The 24294-nt window shown below is 43.1% G+C and overlaps 1 protein-coding gene across 3 annotated transcripts in view; it reads right to left on the bottom strand.

Annotated features, from left to right (window-relative positions):
- Window positions 1-24294, bottom strand: part of ENOX2 (ecto-NOX disulfide-thiol exchanger 2) — a 50867-nt gene that overhangs the window by 17226 nt on the left and 9347 nt on the right. For 2 of the 3 annotated variants that reach the window (XM_040613945.1, XM_040613944.1), the window contains exons 2-8: window positions 21470-21613; window positions 17485-17616; window positions 12526-12681; window positions 8030-8236; window positions 6133-6366; window positions 5314-5526; window positions 3611-3717 (exon numbers count right to left, since the gene is read on the bottom strand). In XM_040613945.1, coding sequence (XP_040469879.1) covers window positions 3611-3717; window positions 5314-5526; window positions 6133-6366; window positions 8030-8236; window positions 12526-12681; window positions 17485-17581 — 1014 coding nt within the window. In that variant the 5' untranslated portion in view covers window positions 17582-17616; window positions 21470-21613. Of the gene's footprint in view, window positions 1-3610; window positions 3718-5313; window positions 5527-6132; window positions 6367-8029; window positions 8237-12525; window positions 12682-17484; window positions 17617-21290; window positions 21447-21469; window positions 21614-24294 lie in introns of those variants that run through there. The other variant, XM_040613946.1, reaches the window with a different exon arrangement.

The raw sequence follows: 24294 nt of genomic DNA, 5'->3' as shown, positions 1-24294 counted from the left end.
TATCATATCGTGCATAATAACTAGTACTGTTCCCTTTTATCATAGTGCTTGCTGGTTTTCCTTTATTATAGTGTAGTATAATAAACTGCATTTATTCTTGTATTTGATTTGGAATTCATTTTTGCTTAGCATCCAGTCAATCAGCAAGACAGCCAGGACAAGGGGCAGTGTTTTTTAAACTAAAAAAGGGCACATTTAGCCGAAACATAAAGAAGAAATTATTTATTATGAGAGTGGTGAGACACTGGAACAGGTTGACCAGAGAAGTTGTGGATGCCCCATCCCTGGAAGTGTTCAGGGTCAGGTCAGGTTGAGGTTGCTCAAAGCCCCATCCATCTAGTGAAAGATGTCCCTGCCCAGGTAAGGGGTGTTGGCCTAGATGGTCTTTGAAGGTCCTTCCCAACCCAAACCCTTCTGTGATTCTGTGGCTCTATGTATAAGCAGTCTGGAAGTCAAATCTCTTAAGTAGCCACATGAAAGTTCCTGACATATAACCTAGCAGAACCAAACAGAAAACTCTGTCTGCAAAGCAGAAACGTGATGAAGTTCCATGTTCTTTATTGCTATATCATGAAGGTAAAGAAAGCAAAGCTCATATAGCTTTTATACGTGACCTCTTTCTCTACAGAAAGAATGACACATGTACAATCTCTTTCCAGAAAATCAGTTTCTCCTGTCTATAAATCACGTTCTCATCTCAAATCTGTCATTTATGCCTTTGCAGGTGAGATCTATGGACAAGAGGTTTAATCAGCTACTTGATGTACTTTTTTTGTTGGCTAACACTACACATGCATTGGAATATTAATGCATCATCATTTCAATAAAGATTAATGTTAACATACACTAGATAATGATAATGTACATCACCAACATTTTGCACTAACATACAAGCGTGCTGAATTAATTTTTTGTTTCACCAAAAGCAACCCAACCCTATAAGACCCCCTCCTACACGGAAGTATATGGTGATCTGCTTCTTTCATTTCCATGCACTGAACGAGACAACCCTATGTCTTTCACAGAGAATAATATGCCTCAGAATAAGATTTCTTTTTAGACACTTGTTATTATAGGCTCAGTTAAAATAAGATGTTAGCCTTAATCATATTAAAATACCAATCCAAAATAATGTTTTCAGAGGTGTTTTAAGCAAACCTCCTCTGCTTCACACTGGGACAAGACCAGGAGGATCCACGTAGGTCTCAGGAGACACAGTGCCTAGCACTGCAAGAGGAAATGGTGAAAACATAAAGACACCCCCAGAGCTATCATAAGTAATGCTCTGGGAGCTTGGTGTTCTTGCAGAGTCATGGCTACCTAAAGAAATCACTAGACACATCTAACATTTTCATTATCCAATACAGATGTATTGGAAATTGAATAGTTTAAAATATTTCCATGCCATTTTTTCTTCCTGTTCTGAGCATTGTCAGAAAAGAAGTGATGATGGAAGTCATTTCTTCCAGATGCATGAGGATACCCCACATGGCACTGATATACTGCACAGGCAACTTCAGTCTAACCTATCCCTCAAATCCCCAGTAGAAATCTGTGTACATGCCTGATGGAATGGCATAATGTGGGGATTTGGGTAGAATATATGTGCTCTCTGCTCTGAGGCTCTACTTTTGAGGCAGACACCTGCTTACTGCAGAGGAGGGATCTGAGAAAGAGTAGCTGAGCAGGATTTCAGCATCACGTTGAAAGATTAACTGAACAAGATGCTGTGGTTGAAAGCTCATCTCGCTCTTCATTTGCTACTCTACAGCTTGCATGTCAGAATCCTTTTTCCTAGGAATAAACAAGCCCTTCAGAAAACACTTGTCTTTTACCACTGCTTTCACCTAGGTGGGTGTCATGAAGGATGTCCAGACTTTCAGCTCTAACCTACACAGACACTGGCACGCTCCTGCACAGTGGTTGTGTGCTAGAAGGACTGAGTGCAATCCACAACTGGAAGCCAAAAACTGGTCTTCCAGAGAATTACTGGGCAACATCAGGCAAACACTTCTTCAGTCAGTGCCTTCCCTTTCCCCATCTCAAGATGGTACATTCACTACTGGCTGCACAGGGCTCTGGAAAGCCACACAACGAGGTCCAACAGTCAGCAACCTTTGCTTTCCAAGTAAGGGTACTGAAACAAAGAAAAAAATCCAAAGCTATCAGGCAGAGTAGGGTTTCTCACCCAAACCTGACTAATTGACAGCGCATGCAGACAAGACCCTCTCAGCTGTTTACACATCTGTCACGGGAACACTTAGACAACAGTGCCAAATGCCCAACTCCTTTCCAGTCCCTCAACCACAGCATCCAAATTGATAATTCCCAGCATGGCTTTGCTGAACACTGGCAACCCACTGGAAACCTTCTTAAGGTTATACTGAGATGGAAAAGCATCTGCTTTGCTTGATTTCTGACATACAAATGACAGGGTCAGCTCCAAACTGCTAGTGTTTCTGCAGTGAATAAAGAATATTTCCAAACGCAGCAGTGTCTCCCTGGATTAGGTTAAAAGGCAGGTATTTTTCACAGTGGTTCTTTTCTACACTTTAGATCTGGGTCCTACTACTTTGGGGAAGTCTTTATTGTCAGTGGTAAAAACTGATTCAAGCTCCACCCTACTTTAAAAGCTCAATTAGCAAGAAAAATACCATTTCTTGTTCTTCCCTTCAAGACTATTCATACCTCAGGGTGACAATACTTCTGTTACCATTTTGAGCACTAAAGTTCCCAGGGAAGGGACACAGAGGTGAGACTCCAGGGGAGACTAGCTCTGACTAGGAGACCCACCACGGGGCTCTTCTGCTACTCTTGGTAGCCCTCCACGTGGCCAGGAGCACAGCTATCTCCTCCCTTCTTCCTCAGGCCAGAAAAACATGAAGACGGGCTGCACTGCCAGATGCAGCCAAGCAGTGTGACATCCCTACTATGCAGACAACAGAAGGCAGCATGCATTTCATCACAGACTCCAGTACAAACATCTCCCAAAAGCATCACTTTCCCAAGAGACAGCCTTTCTTTACTTTAGCTTTCTTTTTTCTGACATTGTGCCTGACTGCAATAAGATTTGATAAGATCAGATAAGGGACTGAGAACTATTCTTCCTCTCGAAGGAAGAGTGGTTTGAGTGACATGCCTTCTTCCATCAACCCCATCCTCTTCACCACCTTTAAATCCTGGATTTCGCTAGCGTTGTTGCTGCATGGGATACATACACAAATATGAGAACATCTTCCCTCAACTCCATCAATAAAAATGTGATAAAATAGATCTCTGATGATGCTTAGGGTTTGTTGGTTGGGTGTGGGGTTTTTTAACATCTTTTTAGAAATCCCTTGGCTTTAACATTAAAAACAGCAGAAAACAGAATAATAATTATTACTGTACACAACTTCAATCAGTATACACAACTCAATGTATTGCTACTAGTAACACAAATACCAAGAAAATTTATTACCTGTAATACAAGAGACGCCTTCAGTAATTCCCATCTTACACTGTGAATTAAGGTGGTGTTACGCACGTGAGCATTGTGCAAACTTAACATCAATATCCTGACAAGAAAGAGACTGTGCTGGAGGATCTAACACAATAAAAAATTACCAACCTCTGCTTGTTTGCACCACACGCTGATGTTCTTACGCTGAGCTTTCGTGAAATGGTCCCAAGCCTTTTGTTTGGAGGCAGAATGGTACACGGCCACTATCTGCTCGACTGTAGTATCAAATCAGCAGTCAAATCAGGCCAGAATATCATCCAGAGAGGGCGAACAAGAGGAGTAAAGGAGTAAAAAAGTGGAATCAGGCAGGTGGTTTAGCTAACCTTTTCTTATAACACTGTACTGTGCTGAAGCTATGCTCAGGAAAGGGACTCTGTGGCTGGAAAGAAGAGAGTGGACCTCATCAGGCCAGTGTCAAAACGCTCACAGAGTAACGATCAACTGGGAAAACAGCATCTGCTCTTAAGTGGAAAAAATGCAGGCACATGTTGTGCTGAAAAAAAATATTCAAATAACTGCACAAGGCTGCCTAGGAGTGTAACAAGTACACCCAGGTAGCACTTGCTCTCTTAAGTGGGATGATTAAGTACAAATGTGAAAGCTGGCACTTTGGATGTTCTTCTGCCCAGCGGGTGCAGTCCCAAAACAGTGCCTCAGCCTGAGCATGGCCGCATCCTGCCTGCATGCACTACAGAAGAAGGATTCTGGCATCAGCTATCAACTTTTTTTGTTCCTGAGATTTATTCCTTCTATTTCTCTAGAAAATTTGCAGAGGTTTTTGGAAATACAAAGTGCGTCTCCTTGGATGAGAGCTAATCCTACAGCAGAAAGCACATCTACCTGATTTATTTTTTTTTAAATGCTTGTGATGTTGTAGTAGGCATAATTCTTAGGAAACAAAATCAGCTTTCTGCTACTCAGATTAATCTAAGAGTGGCTGAGATCAACAGCTGTTTTACAGAGTGGCGTTGCATGCTACTGTCTATTACTACTTACTCTGCAGTGCTTACTGTATTTCGCTCTGGACCGTGTGCCCATATTTTTTACCATCAATTGAATTTAATAATAATAAAAAAATTATCAAGTATCAAACAAATAACAGCCAAAACTATTGAATATAAAACCAAAAGTTAAGAATGTTCACAACCTAGCCAAGGGGCTCAAGGAGACTTAGTGCAATTGTGGAAAAGATACCCTGAAAGGTACCCTTAAAAAAAAAGTTAAAAATAATTCAGGCTTACTAAAGGATGTGTAAGAGGCAATGAGTGTTTGAGGAACTGTTGTAAGTCACATCCTAGAACTAATACAGCCCATGCCTCTTCCTTGATTTCATGGTTTAATAAAGTACTAGGATCTGAAAGACCCAGATTCAAAATGCTGTTCTGCAACAGGTTTTCATCTGTGACTGAGAACAGGGTGTTGGGAACACTGCTACATCCTACCTTTGGCGAGTAAATCCTGTACACTTCGCTGAGGCACCAGATTACCAGGAACTTACCTTGTCTGTACATAGAAGTGGAGCTGAAAAGATGACGGAACTACTAACAGACTATAATTAAAAGAGGGAAAAAAATTAAGAATTCGTATTCTCCTCCCCTCCGCTCCATGCGAACTCTTACTCCAGTAAAAAGTACCACAAGAAACTTCTGCCAAGTTAATGATATATGCTTATAAATTAACTGTAGCTGCACAGAAGTGATTGCTACTTCTTTTCCCTGAGCCCTTTCACCAAGGCCTCTCCAGGCTCTAGAAATTAAGTGTCTTCCCTACAACAACAGACAACCAACATTCAGCCCAGAAGCACTACTCACACTGAACCAGAATCCCTGAGAGAGCAAGTTTGAATTTCTCTTTAGCTTCTTCCATCTCTTTCTCATGAGCTGCTTTCTCATTCACCAGTCTGCGAATGTGGCTGTTGGCCGACTGGATCATGGAGTAGAAGTTGTTGGCAGTCCTCCTGTTCACTTCTCCACGCTCTATCCAGGTCAGCAAGGTCTGGATGGCTTCTGAGAACTTTGTGTCATCTGCAGCAAGAAAGGACACCTTTACACCAAGAAGTACAGGGTCACTTGCGCAGCTTTCAGACCCCTTCCCTAGCACTGCTGAAGAGCTCTTTCAAGGTCAACTTACTTCAGGCAGCTAATCACAGTTCTTGAAAGCACAGTGTTATCTGAATACAAGGCTATACAAACGAAGGTAAGTCTAATGTCAAGCTGAGGTGCAACAAGAGGAGGACCAGCTGCTAGAAACCTGCCGGAAAACTTTGTATGCCTATTCAGATGCATTCCTTCATGAAACAAAATAGCCTACAGCTTCAAAAGAATGAGGCCATACAGGGGTCTTAGGCTTCAAAGAAGGTCTTAGGACTTAACACTAGCCCTTTTAACATGAACAAAAGTGGTTTGGAAGAAACTGTTGTACTCAAGTATGTTTTTACAAAAAACACGATTCTGAAAAAAAAGAGATGGCTAGGAGAGCTGCTGTATGCAGGCTGTGCACTCAGTCTGAATGGGCTCTGCAAGGTCTGGATGGCACCGTCATTTCAGTTCAGCAAGACAACCACTGGAGAATACAAATCTCTGTCCCTGCATCCACGCAGAAGAGTGGCTGTGACCTACAGAACAACTTACCTTTCAGTTTCTCAGCAATAATGCTGCACTCATGGTCGGAGTAATGGACGACAGGAGGTGGGGAGGGTGGGCGGAAGCGCTCCTCTTCCAGCCTCCTGCGATGGCGCTCCTCTCTTGCCAGCATCCGCTGCTTACATTCCCACTCATACAGATCATCCCGAGCCTGAGCAAAATCTACATGCAGGCGCCCAGTATCCTTCTTGTCAGTGCTGGAGCCCAGCCTGATGCGATAGCCTGGCAGTGATGACAACAGTGTTCAGACAAGACAGGTGACTTACCCTGGGCTCCAGCCACCCACCAGTGCCCATCTCATTCCTACAGAGCCAGAAAGCTCCTAATCAGAAGAGTTTCACGCACAGAGAGTGATGCTGGAAAAGGAGACATTGTTAGGGGGTCTGCTGCTATCTGCCTGTGTTTTGCACATGCTAGGCAAGATCTTACATGGATTGTTCCTCTTCTAAACACTAGCAGGTACTGGGTCTCAAGTAGCAACTGTTTAACTTCACATAACCTCTCAGGCTGTGGGACTATGCCCAGCTGTTCACATGGGGAAGGCAGAACTGCTTTAGGTTCTTCCACATTTTCAAACTCCAGAAGCTGGGGATAGGAAGAGGGGCATGAGACATGAGGTGCAGCAAAGACAGCAGCAGGTAGATGGTTGTAATCTTCGGAAAGCCCCCATCATCCAGTGGGAGCAGGAATAAGGTTGGCAAATGTGCCCGCCCAATGTACGGAAACTCTTCTCACCAACATGGTTTGCAGGACTCCTTTCCTGGAGTTTCACAACAAACATGCTAGAAGGCTCTCCTTTATGATTAAGAAAAGCACAGGTGGGATGTATGGAAGAAAATATGAACTACAGAGAGACTTGGTACAAAGAACAAACCCAGAAACAATACTTGCATGTGGAAAACACTAATGCCTGTGCATATGACCATGGCTTTGAGCAGGAGAAGCTATAAGCAGAGAACGCCTGCAGCTAAAGAGGCTGTACTGGCTATGTAGAAGCAGCAACCACAGAGACACACAACTAACGGGGCACTGCAAGTCTAACTCACTTCCACAGTCTCTGGAATGAGACACAATGCTTACAGTCAGCCAAAACAGACTACAGAAAAGTTTCCATTATTTTAAACAGCAATCTTATCTTATCTTGACAATCTCATCTCTGGGGAAAGAGTACAAGCTTTGGAGGCAGTACCCTGGTTTATTAATATACTGAAAGAACACATTTGGAAGGGATTCTAGCATGGAAATAGGAAGTACTACTGTATTTTTCTAGAATGGTAGAGTGAGGTGGAAAGCCCAGGCTGCTCAGGGCAGATGTAACCAGCAGAGCAAATGTGGGCTCGGCTGGAAACGCACAGTCTGCCAGCTACGCAGTCTGTGAACACCATCTATGTGGTCTCTCACCTCCACGAAACAAACCTCTTAAAACCCTACAGATGCAGAGCAGGGGCTCCCTAGGCAAAAGAAGCCCAGGTGTCTCAGCTCTGATGACTAAAGAGAGAGAAAAAAGTACTGATAGAAGTCAAGCAGACTATCCAATTAACAAGCAATTGAGAGCAACTGCAAATTTTGATAGGACTCTTAAGCACTATCTACATAATCTGCTGGACATTTATCCAGGTAAGATGAGGATGGACAGTGACTGTACCTCATCCCAGTATTTTGTAGAGGTCTGCAGTACCCAAGGTCATAAAGCATTATTATATTTCCTATCAAGAGCAGTTCTCATGTATTCAAGCAGAAATGCAATAGCAGCAGAAAAAGAGGCAAACTGACACGTTACCCAAGTCTTCCAATTACAACAAAGCCTATTATTGTAACTACGAAGAAGTCACTACATCTCTGTCCCAGGATTTTAAGCTGCCACCTGAGACAGAAATTCACCTACCAGAAAGATAAAGTGCCTTGTCCACCATGAACTCCTCAGCAAAGCGGATATGACAGAAATTCTTCTTACTCTTCCGAATAGCTATGACTTCCCCGCATTGCTCAAACACCTCCATAATGATCTGCTCTGTTCCGTTTTCCGGCAGTCCTCCAACAAACACTGTCTTACACCCTGGAGGCCTCTCTCTTGTTGCTGGAGGAGGAAGATCTGAAGAGAGCAAGAGAAGACAGATGAGGTTAGTTTTTGGTTTGTCACCACCATTCCTTTCATTTGCCCACCCCTCCTGAGATGACCACACCTTCTTGGCTTCCTTCAAACATATACCCAGCCACACTGCGTTCGACTTCACCAAGCAGCACATCTATAGCACTGCTGAGGTACTATACAAGAATAAGTATGTTTACCAGCCTGTTTCCAAACAAAAGGTCTCAAAGCCTGAAGCCCTCCAAACACTCTCCCTAGCACAAGCAAGCCCCTTGAGCTCCTGTTGTAGAACATGAACAGCACCAGGACCTCAAAACTTTATCATGGGAGGTGCTACACAAGCACAGCTTAAAGTACTGTCCTAACATAAAGAATACGTAGAAAACATATAGTAAGGATCCTAATATACAGCAGTCTGTAAAGGGTACAAAAGTGTTACTGTTAAGGGATGCCCACCTGGTAACCCTACAGCACACAAAAGAGACTGCATGAGACAGCTGTGATGTGGAGAAGTGTTTCTCCAGTACCAAACTCATTTCATGCTCAGGTGCCCACCCGGCAAGTGCAGTGAAACCCTCCCCAACTCAGCACATGAAGGCTGAGAAGGATTATGCACTTGTTACCTGGTGTCTCCTAACATTTGGAAAATCCTAAATTAATTTCAGTGCTGAGATCCATTGCTCCAGTTAAGTTCACAGAACTATACTACTTACACATCTATTTAACAAAACAGCTGTATTACATTCTTTTTATTCTTTGGCATACTTCCAGCAAAGTTCTTACAAAAGCAATTATGAGGTTTATTTTCTTTTTGTTTGGAAATGGCTCCTTTTGGTTCCCACACCGAGCCTGACCACTGACTTGCTACAGCCTTATGAAACAACAACCTTAACCTTTTCTGTAAACCCCAGTTCTGCGCTAACAGTTGCTTTTAACGTCCTACTCTTACTTTACAAGAACAGAAGCTGCAAGGCAGTACCCAGCCAGGAGCTCATCCAGTCCAGTGCCAGCTCATAGCAAGGGCCTCCAGGAAGGACTCACAAGCTCTGTGAGATGCTAAGGCTCCCCTCTCAGAATAACACTGACCACAACTGCTAGGTTTTCCCCAAGAACCTGAAATCCAAGTTTAATCCTCTTTCCAATACACCTCCATAATCTTATCAAATATTACCTCTGTCTACTTTGCTAACAATATGATTTTTTCTTGGAAACTTCCTAATTTACCAGCCCTGATCACACCTCAAGAGCCATCCCCGCAGTCTAACTTTTATTTGTACTGAACAGTTTTGCACAGATCGTGTCTCAGATCATAGGTTAGGTCTGTCATAAGTACATAAAACACAAGATAACAGCTGTAACAGAAGGTGCTGAACCCACGCTATCTGCATTTTGCAAAAAACAGGTTTTTAAGTTGAAGGGTTGTCAAACACTGGAACAGGCTGCCCAGGGAAGTGGTGGAGTCACCACCCCTGGAGGGATTTGAAAGACTAGTAGATGTGGCACTTAGGGATGTGGTTTAGTGGTGGGCTTGGCAGCGCTGGGTTAACAGTTGGACTCGATCCTAAAGAGCTTTTCCAATCTAAACCATTCTATGATTCTTTAAGTCTTTAGCAAAATAATGGCAATAGGAGTTCTTTTAAAGTTTTAAAGTTTTCTGCTAGACTGGCTCAGAGGAAGAGAAATACCTCCCCTGGCAAATATCCCTGACAGATATTTACCAGGAATTAACGTTTCAGACTACAAGGCCACACTAAAGGAGGGATTAAAACAGCAGGAGAACCAGAAGAGGACAAAAGTCCCAGGAAAACAGGACCAAGCACATTCCATGCAGTCAAGGACAGAAATGCACAGGCCTGGATGAAGTCGAAGAGCCAGTCTGTTACAAGAAGGGAAGGTTACAAGGACGGACAGTTCTTCAAAGTAGATAAACCATTACTACAAGCACCAAGAAATGCTAGCAGCCCTAATGGATAAGAAACAGAGAGTATGGAGAGTTACAAACACAGGAGAAGGGGAGCAGAAGACATGCATGCAGGAGCACCCTGGTGCAAGTTCCGCCTACACAGCATATGCAGACCTCAGGCTGAAAAACTACCGTGTGGCTAGAAGAAATCGAGAACACATACCTCGAAAGCTGTGTCCAATTGTTTCTGTGTTTGTTATTTATCAGCATGGAGATGCACTCTTGTTACATGTTTGGAGGCCAGGAAGGGACTAACAGTGCATCTTCCTTCTAATACAACATGCAGAATTCTTGAACTGGCTTGTCAATGAGTATTTAATTGTTTAAAAACACAACAAAAAAAACCAACCCCAAAACTGTTTCCAGGACAAAAAGAAAAATGGAGAAGCAACTGCACTTGCTTCAGTTAGGAACCTAAACAAGAGTACTTAAACCTGCTGAAGTAGGACACATACCAAAATTGTTGGAAGAAAAATGGGCAACCTCCAAATGAAGTAGGCACGGCTATGTACAGGAAGGACCAAAATTAGCCGTAGAGCTTTGTGGGTCAATTGTGAGACAGGGAAAAGAAGAATACCATGGATAAAATCAGAAATTACTTGGACCACAGTGTGCTTAAGGAGAGAATTTGGCTAAGACTAGAAATTTTTACATATTTTTAAGTATTATTTTAGAGTATTTTTAATGTTCTAAAACAGGGGTCCTCAAAATATGGCCCACGGGCTGGATATGCCCCCCCCCCCCCCCATTCCTCAATCTGGACCCCCAGTATTTACAGACCCCCCTGCCCTCCCTTGCCCCCCCCCAGGCAAGGGGTTGGGGGGGGAAAACCAAGCAGCTGCAGATGACTGCCCGCCCCTTCATCCGCACGCCGGCCCCCTGGTTAAAAAGTTTGAGGACCCCTGTTCTAAAAAGACATTGCTATGGTATGCTTCATGTGCTATGAAGAACTCTATGACACTAAGTTTCTCAGATAAAAGCTGAAGAACAAATGCATTGATAACGATGTTGCAAATGACAAGTCAATGCATTTCATCAGGTAGTTCTTAAGCCAATAAGAAGTGACACTTGAAATCCAAGGGGCAGTAATTTATAAACATTGTAGAGAACATCTAGGACTAAAACAAACAATCTTGATGGAGCAACCACAAGTCGACATGCTTTAATTGAAATGAAAAGCTAAAAAAGCAATGCTTTTGCTGTGGGTTTTGTAACTGAAGATGCTTTTATTTCATAGCAGCAACCTTAAGAAATTAAAGAACTAGTCTGAAAAGTTCTAAGGACTCAAATTTAATCAAAGCTTCCAATAAATAAGCTGGAGCCTGTATGTCAAAGGGAAAAAAAAAAAAAAGGCCTCACCCTGCAAGCCTAACTGGATGAGTAGTCACTCAAAACCAGACTTCAGAAATACATATGCAGAGTCTGCAAGAAACAGGGAAGGAACTGATTACCATAGAAGTGTACAGGTTTGAGGCAGAAAGAGTGAGGACAAAGTAAGATTTGACCAAAAAACGTAACCAAGACAATCTAGAATCTTTTAATGGAAATTAATACAAGTACCAGTAAGTTCCTCAACCAGAAAAATCCCAAACTAACACAAAGAACTGGAACAGACTGGATGCGAAGTACATAACTGATAAATATCTGTTCTAACAGCAATGGCTAAAGATACCCTCCAAACCCTTCCACACCTACATTTTGTTAGCTATTTCATCATCTTCATCTTTCCCTGCACAAGCCCAGCCAACTGACAGGTACCAATGGTTTTCCCCGCTGTTTTTTTTATTATGAAAGTGAGGAGAAAGGGTCAGTCAGCTAGTTTGAAGGGAATAATTGTTTCTTGCTACAGCCTGGTGAGCCCTGACTGTCTGTTTCTTAAAGTTTTCTTACTTTCAACTGCCTCTGCTCTCCTGCCATCACATTCCACAAAACCCAGAGCATGCCCATCTCTCAGCATGGACCACACTGGTTGATCCAGTTCTCTTACTTCCAAGAGCTCGCTGTCTTTGAAGTCTTAGATAACATATGCAAGAATCACACTGTGAAGATTAGAGCTGAAAATCTAGAGACTTGATATGCTTTCTTCCCCAGTCCTTATCAATCTAACAACTGAAAAGGCTATTTACAGAAATGGCAGACATTCAGTGACAAGAACTTTTCCTATTGCTCTGTCACCTGCTTGCTGCATCTCATCATAGTGCTCACTGCACAGCTGCTATGCCCAGGCAATGTAATGGCTCTTCTCTTACATACAGGGTTTGTAGAAAAAATATACACACACAGGTATTCCTATGTAGACAGATAGAAACAGGACAAAACAGACAGTTACGTGGGTTAGGTGGGAAGAGAGTGCAGCTTTTGCAGTGAATGATCTCCTTCACAGCAGGCATGTCTGGTGGGATGGGAGGTGGGACTATCCCCAAGCCTGGCATCATGGGGTTGATCGGAGGGATTCCAGTCATCATTCCAAGAGCAGGATCAAAATCTAAATGGGAGAAAGAATAAGGGAGTCAGGTAGTGGTTTGGACTCATACAGTAACTGTTTACTCAGACAGAAAATACAGTAGTCCCCCCACACGTGTCAGTGAAAATTAGCTGAATAAATAACAATCAAGAGAGAACATCAGTGTTCATTGTGCCTTAGATCACTAGAACATCACTAGATCTGTGCCCTGACAACAACTTTTTAAACACTAGTTCATCGTGGTTGCCTCAACCAAATAAATTTTCCCTGTTCAAATAAACTACTGCCTTTTCCACTCTGTGGACACCATGTCCCATCTAGTATCAAAACCTTCCCCAGTAAGGTTTATCCACAAAGAAGTGTGGCATATGGAAACTAATGAAACCAAACTGGGTTAGGTTTTAAGTACTTTAGTAGTGCAGACAGCTTAAGTGCATCACCTTGCAAACTCGACAACTGTACCAATTTCAGCAGCTAAGAACATGTCAGAATAATTCTGGGTAAAACATACCCAGAAGAGAAGCATTTAAGGAAACACTTTTTCCTGCGCCTTACCCCGATTAAATTGTTCCTAGGCTTTAGTCAGCACTCTGACTATATCCAAGTAGCATTTTGCTTTAGTTTTATTTGGCATTGGAAGCAAAATCCAAAAAAAGCAAAATCAGAGCCGTCAAAGGAAGGGTATTTTACCCATTCAGAAGTTGTGAACCCTGAGGAAGCAATACCTTTAAGCAACTCAAATGGGAATGGTACGACTAGATGCCTTATGGAGAAGGCTCATGGGTTTGAGAATGTCAGCAGCTGAGCTGTGAAGCCAACCAGTACCAGAAGGGCCAGCTGGTACTACCAGTGTGAGATCTCGAAAAGAACTCCCTCCTGCAAGCACATGACATCCTCTCTACCCTCTAGCACCACAAGTCTTTTTACAGCAGCAGCAGCTCTGAAGACCCAGGCAATCCCAAAATACCACAGGACACTACCACAGAATACACACTCCTGAGCACTACAGTCTTTGAATCTGGCTGCCTGTTTCAGATGTACACAGATAAAATTAATCTTGCAAGGTACAGACAAACTTACAAATAGGCAGAACTGAGTGGTACAGAGGCAGCATTTTCCTTTTGTCCTAAGCTGGCATCATTTCAGATGCTATTCATATCCCTAAGGCTACATTTTTACATTCGTCTTTTCACAGCCACTACTTCCAGTAATTCAGATGCAAGACAGCTTTCAGTGCCCAGACTGGATGTTTGGGTTTGGTAGCTGAACTTTATTTTCCTTTGTATTTTGAAATATTTTACTTGGGACTACATTTCTATACAGTTTATGTATGTTGTTTTGCTGGCCTAATTTGGATTTCCTTGCACTTGGTACATATGGACGGTCACAGTAAAAACACAGATATGAGGCAAATGCTCTGCCAGGAAACAGGCATTTCAGAGGAACGTGCAAGAAATCTTCTTGTAGCCAACTGTGAAATATGGATGTAGGAATACATGTGAACTGTATCTTTATCCATGGCCAGCTGATGCTGGGATGGCCTGGTCTATGACATCTGGCTTGGAAAGCATGACATTAAAGTTGCACATTTATGTTCCTTAATAGATTTCAGAGATGATACCGTCAAAAAGATCAGGCAGACATCACTGTTTTCAGCTTTTTTAAATAGTATTTTCACTTACCTTAAAAAGATTTAAATACGATGCAATTTAAGTTACTGCTCCCTACGATGGTGCTACACGACTCCCCAAAATGCACTGCGCACAGATTTCCAGAAGTGGGCTGTGCGGAGTGACAAGGGCTGGCCGCAGTGATTGAGGCTATACCTGTACAACTGCTGTCTTGAGACACAGAGGTGGGCCTTGACTCACAGATTTGGACCAGGGAAGAGAGGATGGGGAGAGGCAACCCCATCCCAGATCCCTGTATATTCACATATTGCCAATTTGAAGTTCAACATAAAGGTCACCTCATGGATGGCTGTGATCTTCAATGACAAAACTCACAGAAGATACGAGACAGCTGAAGAAAAATTGCAGGACTTAGTCCTAAGCAAACAACAACCTGATCCAACCTGAGACAAGGGTATTGCCACAGAAGTGCAACAAGCACAGGACAGCCCATTTCCCGAAGGGCTAGAAGAACACTTACCAAAACCAGCATCCTGGCCTCCAACTTACTAATACATCTTTTGGATTTCCTAGGTTTAGGCTGGGATGCCTATTACTTCCTTCCCTTTTGGCAACACCTGTGCCAGCAAACTCAATCCCAGCTGTGAAGCATTAGACTTGTCTCACCAATGCTGCTGGACTGGGCCAGCCAGCCCCTGGGCAAGCAGCAGGTACCACAGGGACCTGAAGGACCCCTCTAAGCAGCACAGAAGTCACTCCAGGACACCAGCTCTCCACAGCCTGTGCCCTGCTACACACAGGCTTGGTATTCTCCTGTTAGAGCACTCTTGAGATAGTAAAGCAACTCTTCATTTTCTTGGAGCTGTACCCCAAAACACCAGCAGGGAGCAATCTGGACCTTGCCCAGTGGTGCCTATCAATTGAAACTGGAAGAAGAGGAATAGCCAAAGCTCTCACTGCTGAGACAGCACAGAGGATGGGAGATACACAGAGCACACGGCATCTGCTGGAAAACACAGAGACCATTCAAAAAGTCTATGTGTTAAGAGTCCAAGATCCCGTTTGAATTGCCAACAGTCTGATATAGGTACACCCAAGAGATCAAAAGTATGACCTCAGCACTGGCAGCAAGAGGGGCAAAACAAGGTGCATTTCAGCCACCTCCCCACCATCCTTGACAGTGTGGTGGCTGTTCTTCCTGTCCCTACAGCCAGTGCCAGGGGCTGCATGTCAAGGACAGGCAAGTGAACCCACTGCTACAATTTTTGCAAGCCTCTAAATTCAGTCCCTTCACATTTTATAATTCTTCATGCTAATGACAGCAGCCTCACCTTGTCCTGGTAATTTGTTGCTGCTTCCAGGTTAGCCGACAGCAACGTGCATGGATGCTAATTATAGAAAATCCTTAATGTGGGTTACAGAGGAGCTTGGGGAATCCGAGAGAGGGGACAGCTTTCTAAAAGCATGAACAGATACAATTATTAGAAGCAAAAGAACTAGCAGGGCAATGAACTATCTTCTCACAACGAAAGGTAGAAAGTGCATGTGCAAGGGCAAACAGAACATGTGTCTGCTGGATTTGTGGTGAGCCTTGCTGTTTTATGGCTCAAACCAGCAATGTGCAAGACAACTTGCCAGCTTGCAGAGAGACCTGCTTCTTCTGTTAAGAAGCTGAGCCCATGGCTACAGGCCAGCAGCCAAGAGGCTTAAAAAGCAGATTCAGAAGAGCCACTCTCCATTTTTTAGAAGAAAAATAGAAGAAAAAAGTCCTCAAGGACTCTAAAGAGTTGAAAAACATCAGGCCTGCCAGGTACTTCTTGATGAAAGCTATGAAAACCTTTTTTACACAAAGCTTGGATGGAGCGAAAAGTGCTGTGCATTCATTTTAGACACAAGGTCCTCTAAAGCATCTCACAACTATATACTTCCTCTGTAGGGAACAGAAATTGGCTGATGAATTCTTCAGCATTTTTAGACATTTTTTTTTACTGTGACCCAAAACTTTAGTCCCACCTAGCTTTCAGCAAAGATGGTCCACAGCACATCAAGCTTCCCTTACCTCTCATCTTTAATAAATACTATAGATATGTCTGTTCTGAACTTCAAATCATCACAGTGCCTTGGGAACTGATCCATATTCACCAGAACACCCTGCTTTCTTATAGCTTTATCATAATGGTTTAGAAAAAACAGTGCTTTTAAGTTGTTTGTGTTGGGTGCAGACCTCCTGATCTCAAAAGGATCAAATCACTCAGAAGCCTTCCCCTAGTCTTAGAGCAGGGAATGGGAGGCTCGCTTCAAACTTGTGTGTTCTCCTAGGATTTTTTTATTTGACAGAAGCATATAAACAGAAGAATGGCACTAAAAAAACACCCCTACAGGAAAGATAAATGTGAAACAAGGCCTAGGGGACAGAATAGTACAGCCTGCAAAACTTAGAGCAAGTTAAGTGATGCTGTTAGTTAAATATAGTATCAGCTGCACAGCAAACTATCTGCTCTGTGCCAGAAGAGCAGAAATAGGACTGTGGAGTGCTGCCAATGCAGACACTCTCTCCCCAGGTGAGCAGACAATTATTCAGGCAGGAGACAGCATCCTTCTCAAGCACTTAATGCAGTAAAGCACGGAGTAATTTCATTCCAGGAGTTTGATCCTGCACTACTGAGAAACCAGGTACAGCAGAGCTCTGTTCCTACAGGAGCTCTTTAATAAATCCTGGATAGGATGACTCACCCATGCACATGTACTCTGGACTACAAGGTGTTCAGTTCTGAAGCAGAATTGTCCATTAATTTCTGCCATATCCATTTTACTGCCCTATTGCTTTCCCCTTCATCTCTCTCCCACACTTCCTCTTAAGCAGTTCCAGTTCAGCTTAGAATGATGTGTTACTTGGTATCACTGGTTTCCTGAGCTCTCCGTGGGACCTTCCTTCTGTTAGTCCACTGCAGAGTATATCTAGAGGTACCTCACAATAATCACTGTTTGCATCAAAAAACATGTATTCTCATTTTCTATTAAATCAGTTTTAAATCACTGGTCTCTAAATAAATCACTTGCAGACACTAATGCATTTCAAACACAGCTTATTAGTGGTTTTTATATGCAGTAGGCATTTATCTAACTCAACTGAAACAGATTCTTCCCCAAGACACCCTTGAAAGAAAAGCCAAGTCTAGATGAGCTCACATACCAGGCAGGAGGGGTTGTCCTGTCATCCCCATGGGAGCCATCCCCAGATTGTTCATTGCAGTGGCCCAGGCAGTCGGGTCTGACATTGGCAAGCCCATCAGAATGGAGTCAAGGCTTAGATTTCTGCTACCATCTGCCAAGAGGAAAAAAGTGATTACGAGCTTAGTGCATATCTCAACTCTTCTGCAGGGCATACGAGGCCCAGTGCGGCTCTACAGCATCAACATCCAAAATCAGATTTGAACCTAACACACAAGAAAGGCAAATGAAAGAAAAAAACCCCACCAACCAAAAAAAAAGAAAAAAAAAAAAAAATCAGTGCTGCCCTTCTTGAGCAGACGACATTTTACAGAAGCCAGGTCTATGAAAACACTGCTTTCCAAGAGCATCTAAATTACAGTTGATCCACTACAATGCACAGCTCTAAGGGGCCTTTAAGAAACATAGATTAAAGAGGAGGAATCAAAGTATACTCCTTACAAGACATTTATGAACTAGGGACAAACATTCAGCAAGCATGAATTGTCATAACTGCACTGAATTTAACTGAGATGGCCAGACTGTTCCAGCAGAGAGTACTTGCATTGCCATTTAAAGACATTTCGCTTTCATGCTAAAAAGGGAAAGAAAGCAAAGTACATCATCATGCTGCTGACAGCAGCAGTACCAGTGTGATTTATTCAAGGTCCAGCAGTTACCTGGCAGTCCAGGTAGAATCATTGACATTATATAAACATGTGGCTTAATTAAACATTCAGACCTTCAGTGATTTAGCTGGGTCAACCATGACTTTAGCTGGTTAATCCCATCACCACCAAGACACATGCTTGTTCTTTTTGTTTGCACAGGTTTAACTAGAGATGCTCAAATGCAAAAAAAATATATCTGATTTCAAAAAGGAAAAAAAAATATGCTTAGCACAAAATTAGCTCTGTACAGGGGGGAAAAAAAAAAAGAAAAAAACACCACCAAAACACAAACCCCACACAACCTTTTTGTCTTGTGGAAAAACACAGAATGACTCATCCAGTTCAAAAAAGCCAACAACCAGCGCCCAGGGCATTCTGTGCATTCAGACCAGATATAAGGAAGACACTTTTTATGATGAGGGTAGGAAAACACTGGCAAGGGTTGTTCAGAGAGGTTGTCAATACCCCATCCCTGGAAACATTCAAGGTCAGGTTGGATGGGGCTCTGAGCAACCTAATCTAGTTGAAGTCATCCCTGCTCATGGCAGGGGGGTTGGACTAGGTAGACTACACCTTTAAAGGTCCCTTCCAAATCAAACTATTCTGTGATTTCCCTCAGTTGTGTTTCAATCAGCTTTTGCAACCTATGGCCCTCCTCTCCTGAACAAAATACAAAACTGGGACAGCTCAGCATTTAACTCATTTGTTTCAGGAGATCTGGGACAAGCCTGAACTTTAGTTATCACCATTCATCTGTCAGTGTCAGAGCATACAGGCTACCAGGTCAGGCACAAAGAGAGAGAAACAGAGGATACAGGAGAAATGAGATTACTGAGTTTGTAGTGGCTAGTTTAAAGGAAAGAAATTAAATCAAAGATGAAAAAGGAAGCACCGACATAGAAGCCAAAATATGCAGAGAAAGGCAGCAATGCAGTGAGATCACAGATCATCACACTGCACAAGGGTGAAAAGCTGAGAGCTCCCTCACTGTCCCGTAAGCATCTATCCAGAAGACACTGCACTGGGATGGCAGGCAAAACAGTGCTTCACCTACCTATCCCAAGCATACCTGGACTATTCCAGTCCAGAACCATACGTATTATTGAACAAATACTCAACAAATTCAAGTTGTGCAAGGTCCTGGTCTCACATCTCTGCATCCAGGTGTCCAAAAAACCCAACATTTGGATTTCATGATGACAGTGTGGGCAGCCAAAGGTTGTGCCAGAACAACCCACAGCCCTCTGCAAGCCTGCTCTGATGGCAGAAATCCTGACAGCTGGATCAGGGCACTGAAAGCTGCCCTGTTACAGTGCACTGCACAGCTCAGCCTGAAGAACTTGGATATTCACAGTTTCCAAGAGTAATGATCAGATTTTGATGCTTAAAAAGCAGATCTGCACCGAAACAATCCAGTGCAGGAGAGACGCAGGTGGTCTGTGTATCCAGCATGCACAAGACAAACTTAACAACATTTAAGGACCTCCAGGTGTATAAAGGAAACATGCAAAATAATGAAAGGAACAAGATATACCCCTGACTCCATCCACTTCCAACAGTCCTAGACTCCTCCTTTGGGACAGGTAGGTTTAGCCCCTGGGACTGTCACATTATCTGTACTCGCAAGCTGACTTAAGTCTCCCATCAGTTGTGATGCATCTCATAGCACAGAGCCAAAACCCACCACCTTCTTCCCAGAGGAAGAATGGAGGTATCCTCCTCCACCTGCTCCTCTGAACCAGCCCCACATCTGCTTCATACACCATCTCCAGGAACAGTACCCAAGCACAAGGTACAATTATCTTGAAGGCAAGGTACTAACATACCATCAGTAGGTTACCGGAATCCCAAGGGGAACACTCAGGCTATCATGCCTCCAAGGGACCCCTGACATTCAATATCTTCTTGGTACAGAACAAGGAGATCACAATTTTGTAGTACATTACACTACACATCACAAAACCAGAGTCACAGTTACGTCTTGTTCCACAGTTGGACAAAGTCTCTACAAGGAGATGAGAACGCGATATTGTCGCCAACTGTGTGAGAGACAACAGGAACAAGTCCTTCTTTGGCTGCAAGGAGGTATCTTAGGGTAATTCATCTTAGTTGAATCAAGAAATGAGGCTGCAGAAGAGTGATCACAGCAGAGACTGGTAACCAAAAAAAAATTATCAGAGTTAATCTAGATAGAAAAATAGAGAGCAGTTGCAAAAAAAAATAAATTCTCAAGAGATTATAAAGGAGAGAATTCAGTCAAACACAAATGAGAAGGGGAAGGACAGGGAAGGAGACACACTAGAAGGACAGGATAAGCGCTCAGTCAGGAGGTTAAGCTCCACACTCCCAGTGGAGCTCTCCTGTGCTCTACCAGCATTTCAAAATCATCCTTAAACTGTGCTGGACTATTATCTGTAAAGTTCCAGATTTTTTTTCAAGTTTCCTTTAAAGTATTTTTCTCTTCAGGGAAACAGAATTGGACAATTACATTTCAATCTCTCTTTCCACAACTATATGCTTTGCACATCACCTCCCCTCAGCAAGATGGCCTTCTGCTGCAAAATGGCACCTCTGCCTCTGGTCCAGCCTAGACCTCCTCCTCCGCCTGCACCTGGCACCTCTCTACAGAAAAGTTACACAACTAATTCCCACAGACTGCTATCTACACGAGGTACTTAACATCTCATCTTCATGGCTTGAGCAGATGCCATGTTTCCACAGTCACCCTGGTGGGATTGCGGTTTTCAATCACAATAAAATCTGCAAACACATTTTTCAATCTGTTTCTTTCCCAATCACTCTGTGAGAAATACAAGGAAAATTTCTTAGATACCAGCTTCAGTAAGGCTCCTAGATCTGGTATTACAACATCATAAGCTATTATGGCTCATTTAACAATTTAATGTTTAAGATGTCATAAAATCAATGTCTCCAGTCACTCAGGCTGATCTGCCTTATTATGCTTTTCGTTATGGTCATGATTTTAGTATTGAGGTATCGTCCAATTAGAAGAAAAGGATAAATCAACTGGGACAGATATAGAGAGATTCCATAATGACTAAAAAAAATAATACAGAAGTTGCTTTTGTTTTGCACAGAAACAGCAACGAGCACTCACCCAAAGCCACACAAGCATGGAACTGCAAACACCAGCCTGACTGCAAGCGGTACCAAACCAGAGCTTCACTTCCATCTGTCCACCTTCTGCATTAACACCTCGGCACAGCAGCTGGTTTTGGTCTGTGCTTACATGGATGCCTTCTCTATGGCCAGCCGCAGAGCTGCTACTTGGCTCACCTGCAGGAGCATTTGCTCTCTTCCTCTTCTTGCCCGGATCACTTCCATTCTTGGCTGGGCTTTCTGACACCCGCAAGCCAGCAGCGCTGCCAAGCTGCAGAGATTCGTTGCTGTTGCCAGGATCAAAGGACAGATGGTTTAAGCCTAAAAGAGAAAAATACACTCAGAAACTTTCTTTAAATTGGTTTGCGATACTTCGGGATCACAGCAATAAGACAAACGCCCAGTTGAAGGTACAAGACGCCCTGCAGGTCCCTGATGGATCCCAGGAAGGATTCTGATGGAGCCACCAAGACCCAAACAGGCCCAGGAAGACCAGAATTAGGTTTCAAAAACAGTGCAACCTTTAAAATATTCACTAACTATAAAACACACTGAAATATCAAGTAACCAATAGCCTGAATATGACTCAAAAATTACTTACCTGATTACTCAAAGGTTTTTTGTGTTCCCTAGAAGTTTTGAGGTTTTCCTTTCATTCACAAACATTCCCATCCCTACACAGGGCAAACCTTTCTCTAGACACAGTGCAGTGTCATGGTTTCTATTCTCGAGGATTACACTTGCAAGAACTTGTTAACAAACATGGTTGCTGTGTACAGCTGTAAATAGACAAGAGAGTGGACACGGAGAGCCTGAAGAGACTCTTCTCTTAGCTACTGAAAGGTGAGAACGCAAGAAGCAGCCAAAAAAAAAAGTACTATTCGGCTGGCAACAACAATAGTCACGCCCGACTATGCAAGATGCCTACAATGCTGTTTCTTAAATACCCCAAAGTTAAAATATCACTGAGGTCATGAGGGCTCAGGAAAACAAATCTCAAATGCAGCAGGTTAAAAATAGAAAGAGACCATGCGCAGCAAAGAAATAGAGAGCGCAGAAAGGAAGCTATTATAAGATTTACCTCTATTATTATCCAGCTGACGGAAAAGGCAACGCTAAACTTCAAAGTGTGTTTTCCCATGCTTGGGCGTAGAGAAGGATGCTGACAAGCAGCAATACAGCCAGACACTTGTACTGCCAGGCCTGAAACTGATAGATGTCCTGCCCTGGATGAAGATGACATGCCACGCAGACATTCAGCATTAACCTACACCTGAACATTTATGCACACCACCACTCAGGTGATTACTTTCTAACCCACTGAAGAGCAAAGGCAGCTACCCACTCCAATTATCTCCATCATCAGTTTGAGCTGGGACACAATTACGCTCTACAGTATAGGAGTACTTGGATGCTGCATCTGCTTTAATGACTGTGCTGGAGAGGGAAGCAGCTGTCTCCAGCAGAGCTGAGCTAACAAGAAATGAAAAACTACTTGTGTTCTTTAAAAAAAAGTATTTATTAATGTATTTAAAAAAAAAACCCAAAACACACAGATTCCTTAGCTACTGGATAAACGCTAGGGTCTACAGGATGCAAAGGAAGTTCTCGCAGCTGTACAGCCAGCACCCCTACCAGTTAGGTCATGAGTTAAGCCATAAGAAATGGCCGGAACTGACAGAACAGTTCATGCCAGACCAGAGGGGAGGCAGCACCGCCCCGAGCTGCCCAACACTCCCCACACACCTGTGCCAGCCCTGGAGACCTCCTGTGATCTGATTCTGCTCACGCTCCAGGCAGAAACTAATGCAGCTCCAGGCAGAAACTAATGCAGCTCCAGGCAGAAACTAATGCAGCTCCTGGGAAGTGGGTGATGTTCTGCTAGGATTAGTACTGCTCACAGGAGCTGCTGTGCATGCCTGAGGACCAACAGCAGAGCCTGGAAAGCACCCTCCAAAATGACTACTGCAAGTTTGAATCGGGACCAGTTGCCTCAAAGGATGAAGTTCACCACATACAAGAGGATGAGGTGGGCATGAGTAGCAATCTGACAAGGAACATGGAGACTTCAGTTCACCTCGTTATCGGCCAGCACCCTGAGCTGAGCAGCAGGTCAGGAATAACTGGGTCCCCACCCACAAAGTTGACTTTTTGTCCTAGTTTCAGCTGGGCTAGTTAATCTTCTTCATAGTACCCAGTATGGGGCTATGTTTCGGATTTAGGATAAGAATGATCCAAAATTATTTAAAGATAAAAAGAGAGAATTTAAAAAAGAGGCTGTTAATAACTCTTACAGTAAAACAGTTAAGAAGACATGGCCTTGGGAGAAGGAATAGATCCCAGAAAAACCTCAAGAAATAACAAGCTCAAGGAAAACCAAATAGTTGATGAGATCAAACACAAAACTACTTCGACTACATATGAACTATCCTTGTTAGCATACTAGAAGATCCACCCTCAGCAAAGAGTCCCCTACTAACAAAGCCCCTTCCCCACAGAACATGCATGGTGAAAGAATACTCTACCTTTACATGGAAGCTCGTAAGAACCCATGAGAATTAAGTGCAACTAAACATACTTGTAAACAATTTTTCAAAGTGTATGAAATGTTTCACCATGTGTTAAGAGGTGTGCTAGCTTTCTGGATTTACCACCTAGCACCCACTTCTGTGCAGACATGCTTCTAAGCTGGGGTTTTTTTTGTTGTTTGGTTTTTTGGTTTGGGGTTTTAAGTTTTCTAATCTTGGATGAAAACAAAGATCCAGAGCTCTGCAGTTAGATGGTTGTCTGCTTTTCTAGACTGACATTTTGTGGGCCTACAACTCTTCCAAGATCATGTGAACTTTGACACCTTAAAGCCAGCCACTGAAAACTCATACAAGCCACATGTTGTAGCATTCCTGCATATTCTCTTTGCAAAGAACACTGCTGTCCCATACACCTCTGAAGAACAGTAAGAAATGGTTTGCTAGCACATGGACCAAGGCTTCAACTGCCAGCTT

The sequence above is a fragment of the Falco naumanni genome, chromosome 14 (genome assembly GCF_017639655.2).
Source record: "Falco naumanni isolate bFalNau1 chromosome 14, bFalNau1.pat, whole genome shotgun sequence".
NCBI lineage: Eukaryota > Metazoa > Chordata > Aves > Falconiformes > Falconidae > Falco > Falco naumanni.
The sequence above is the reverse complement of the archived record's forward strand: the minus strand, read 5'-3'. Positions and strand labels throughout refer to the sequence as shown.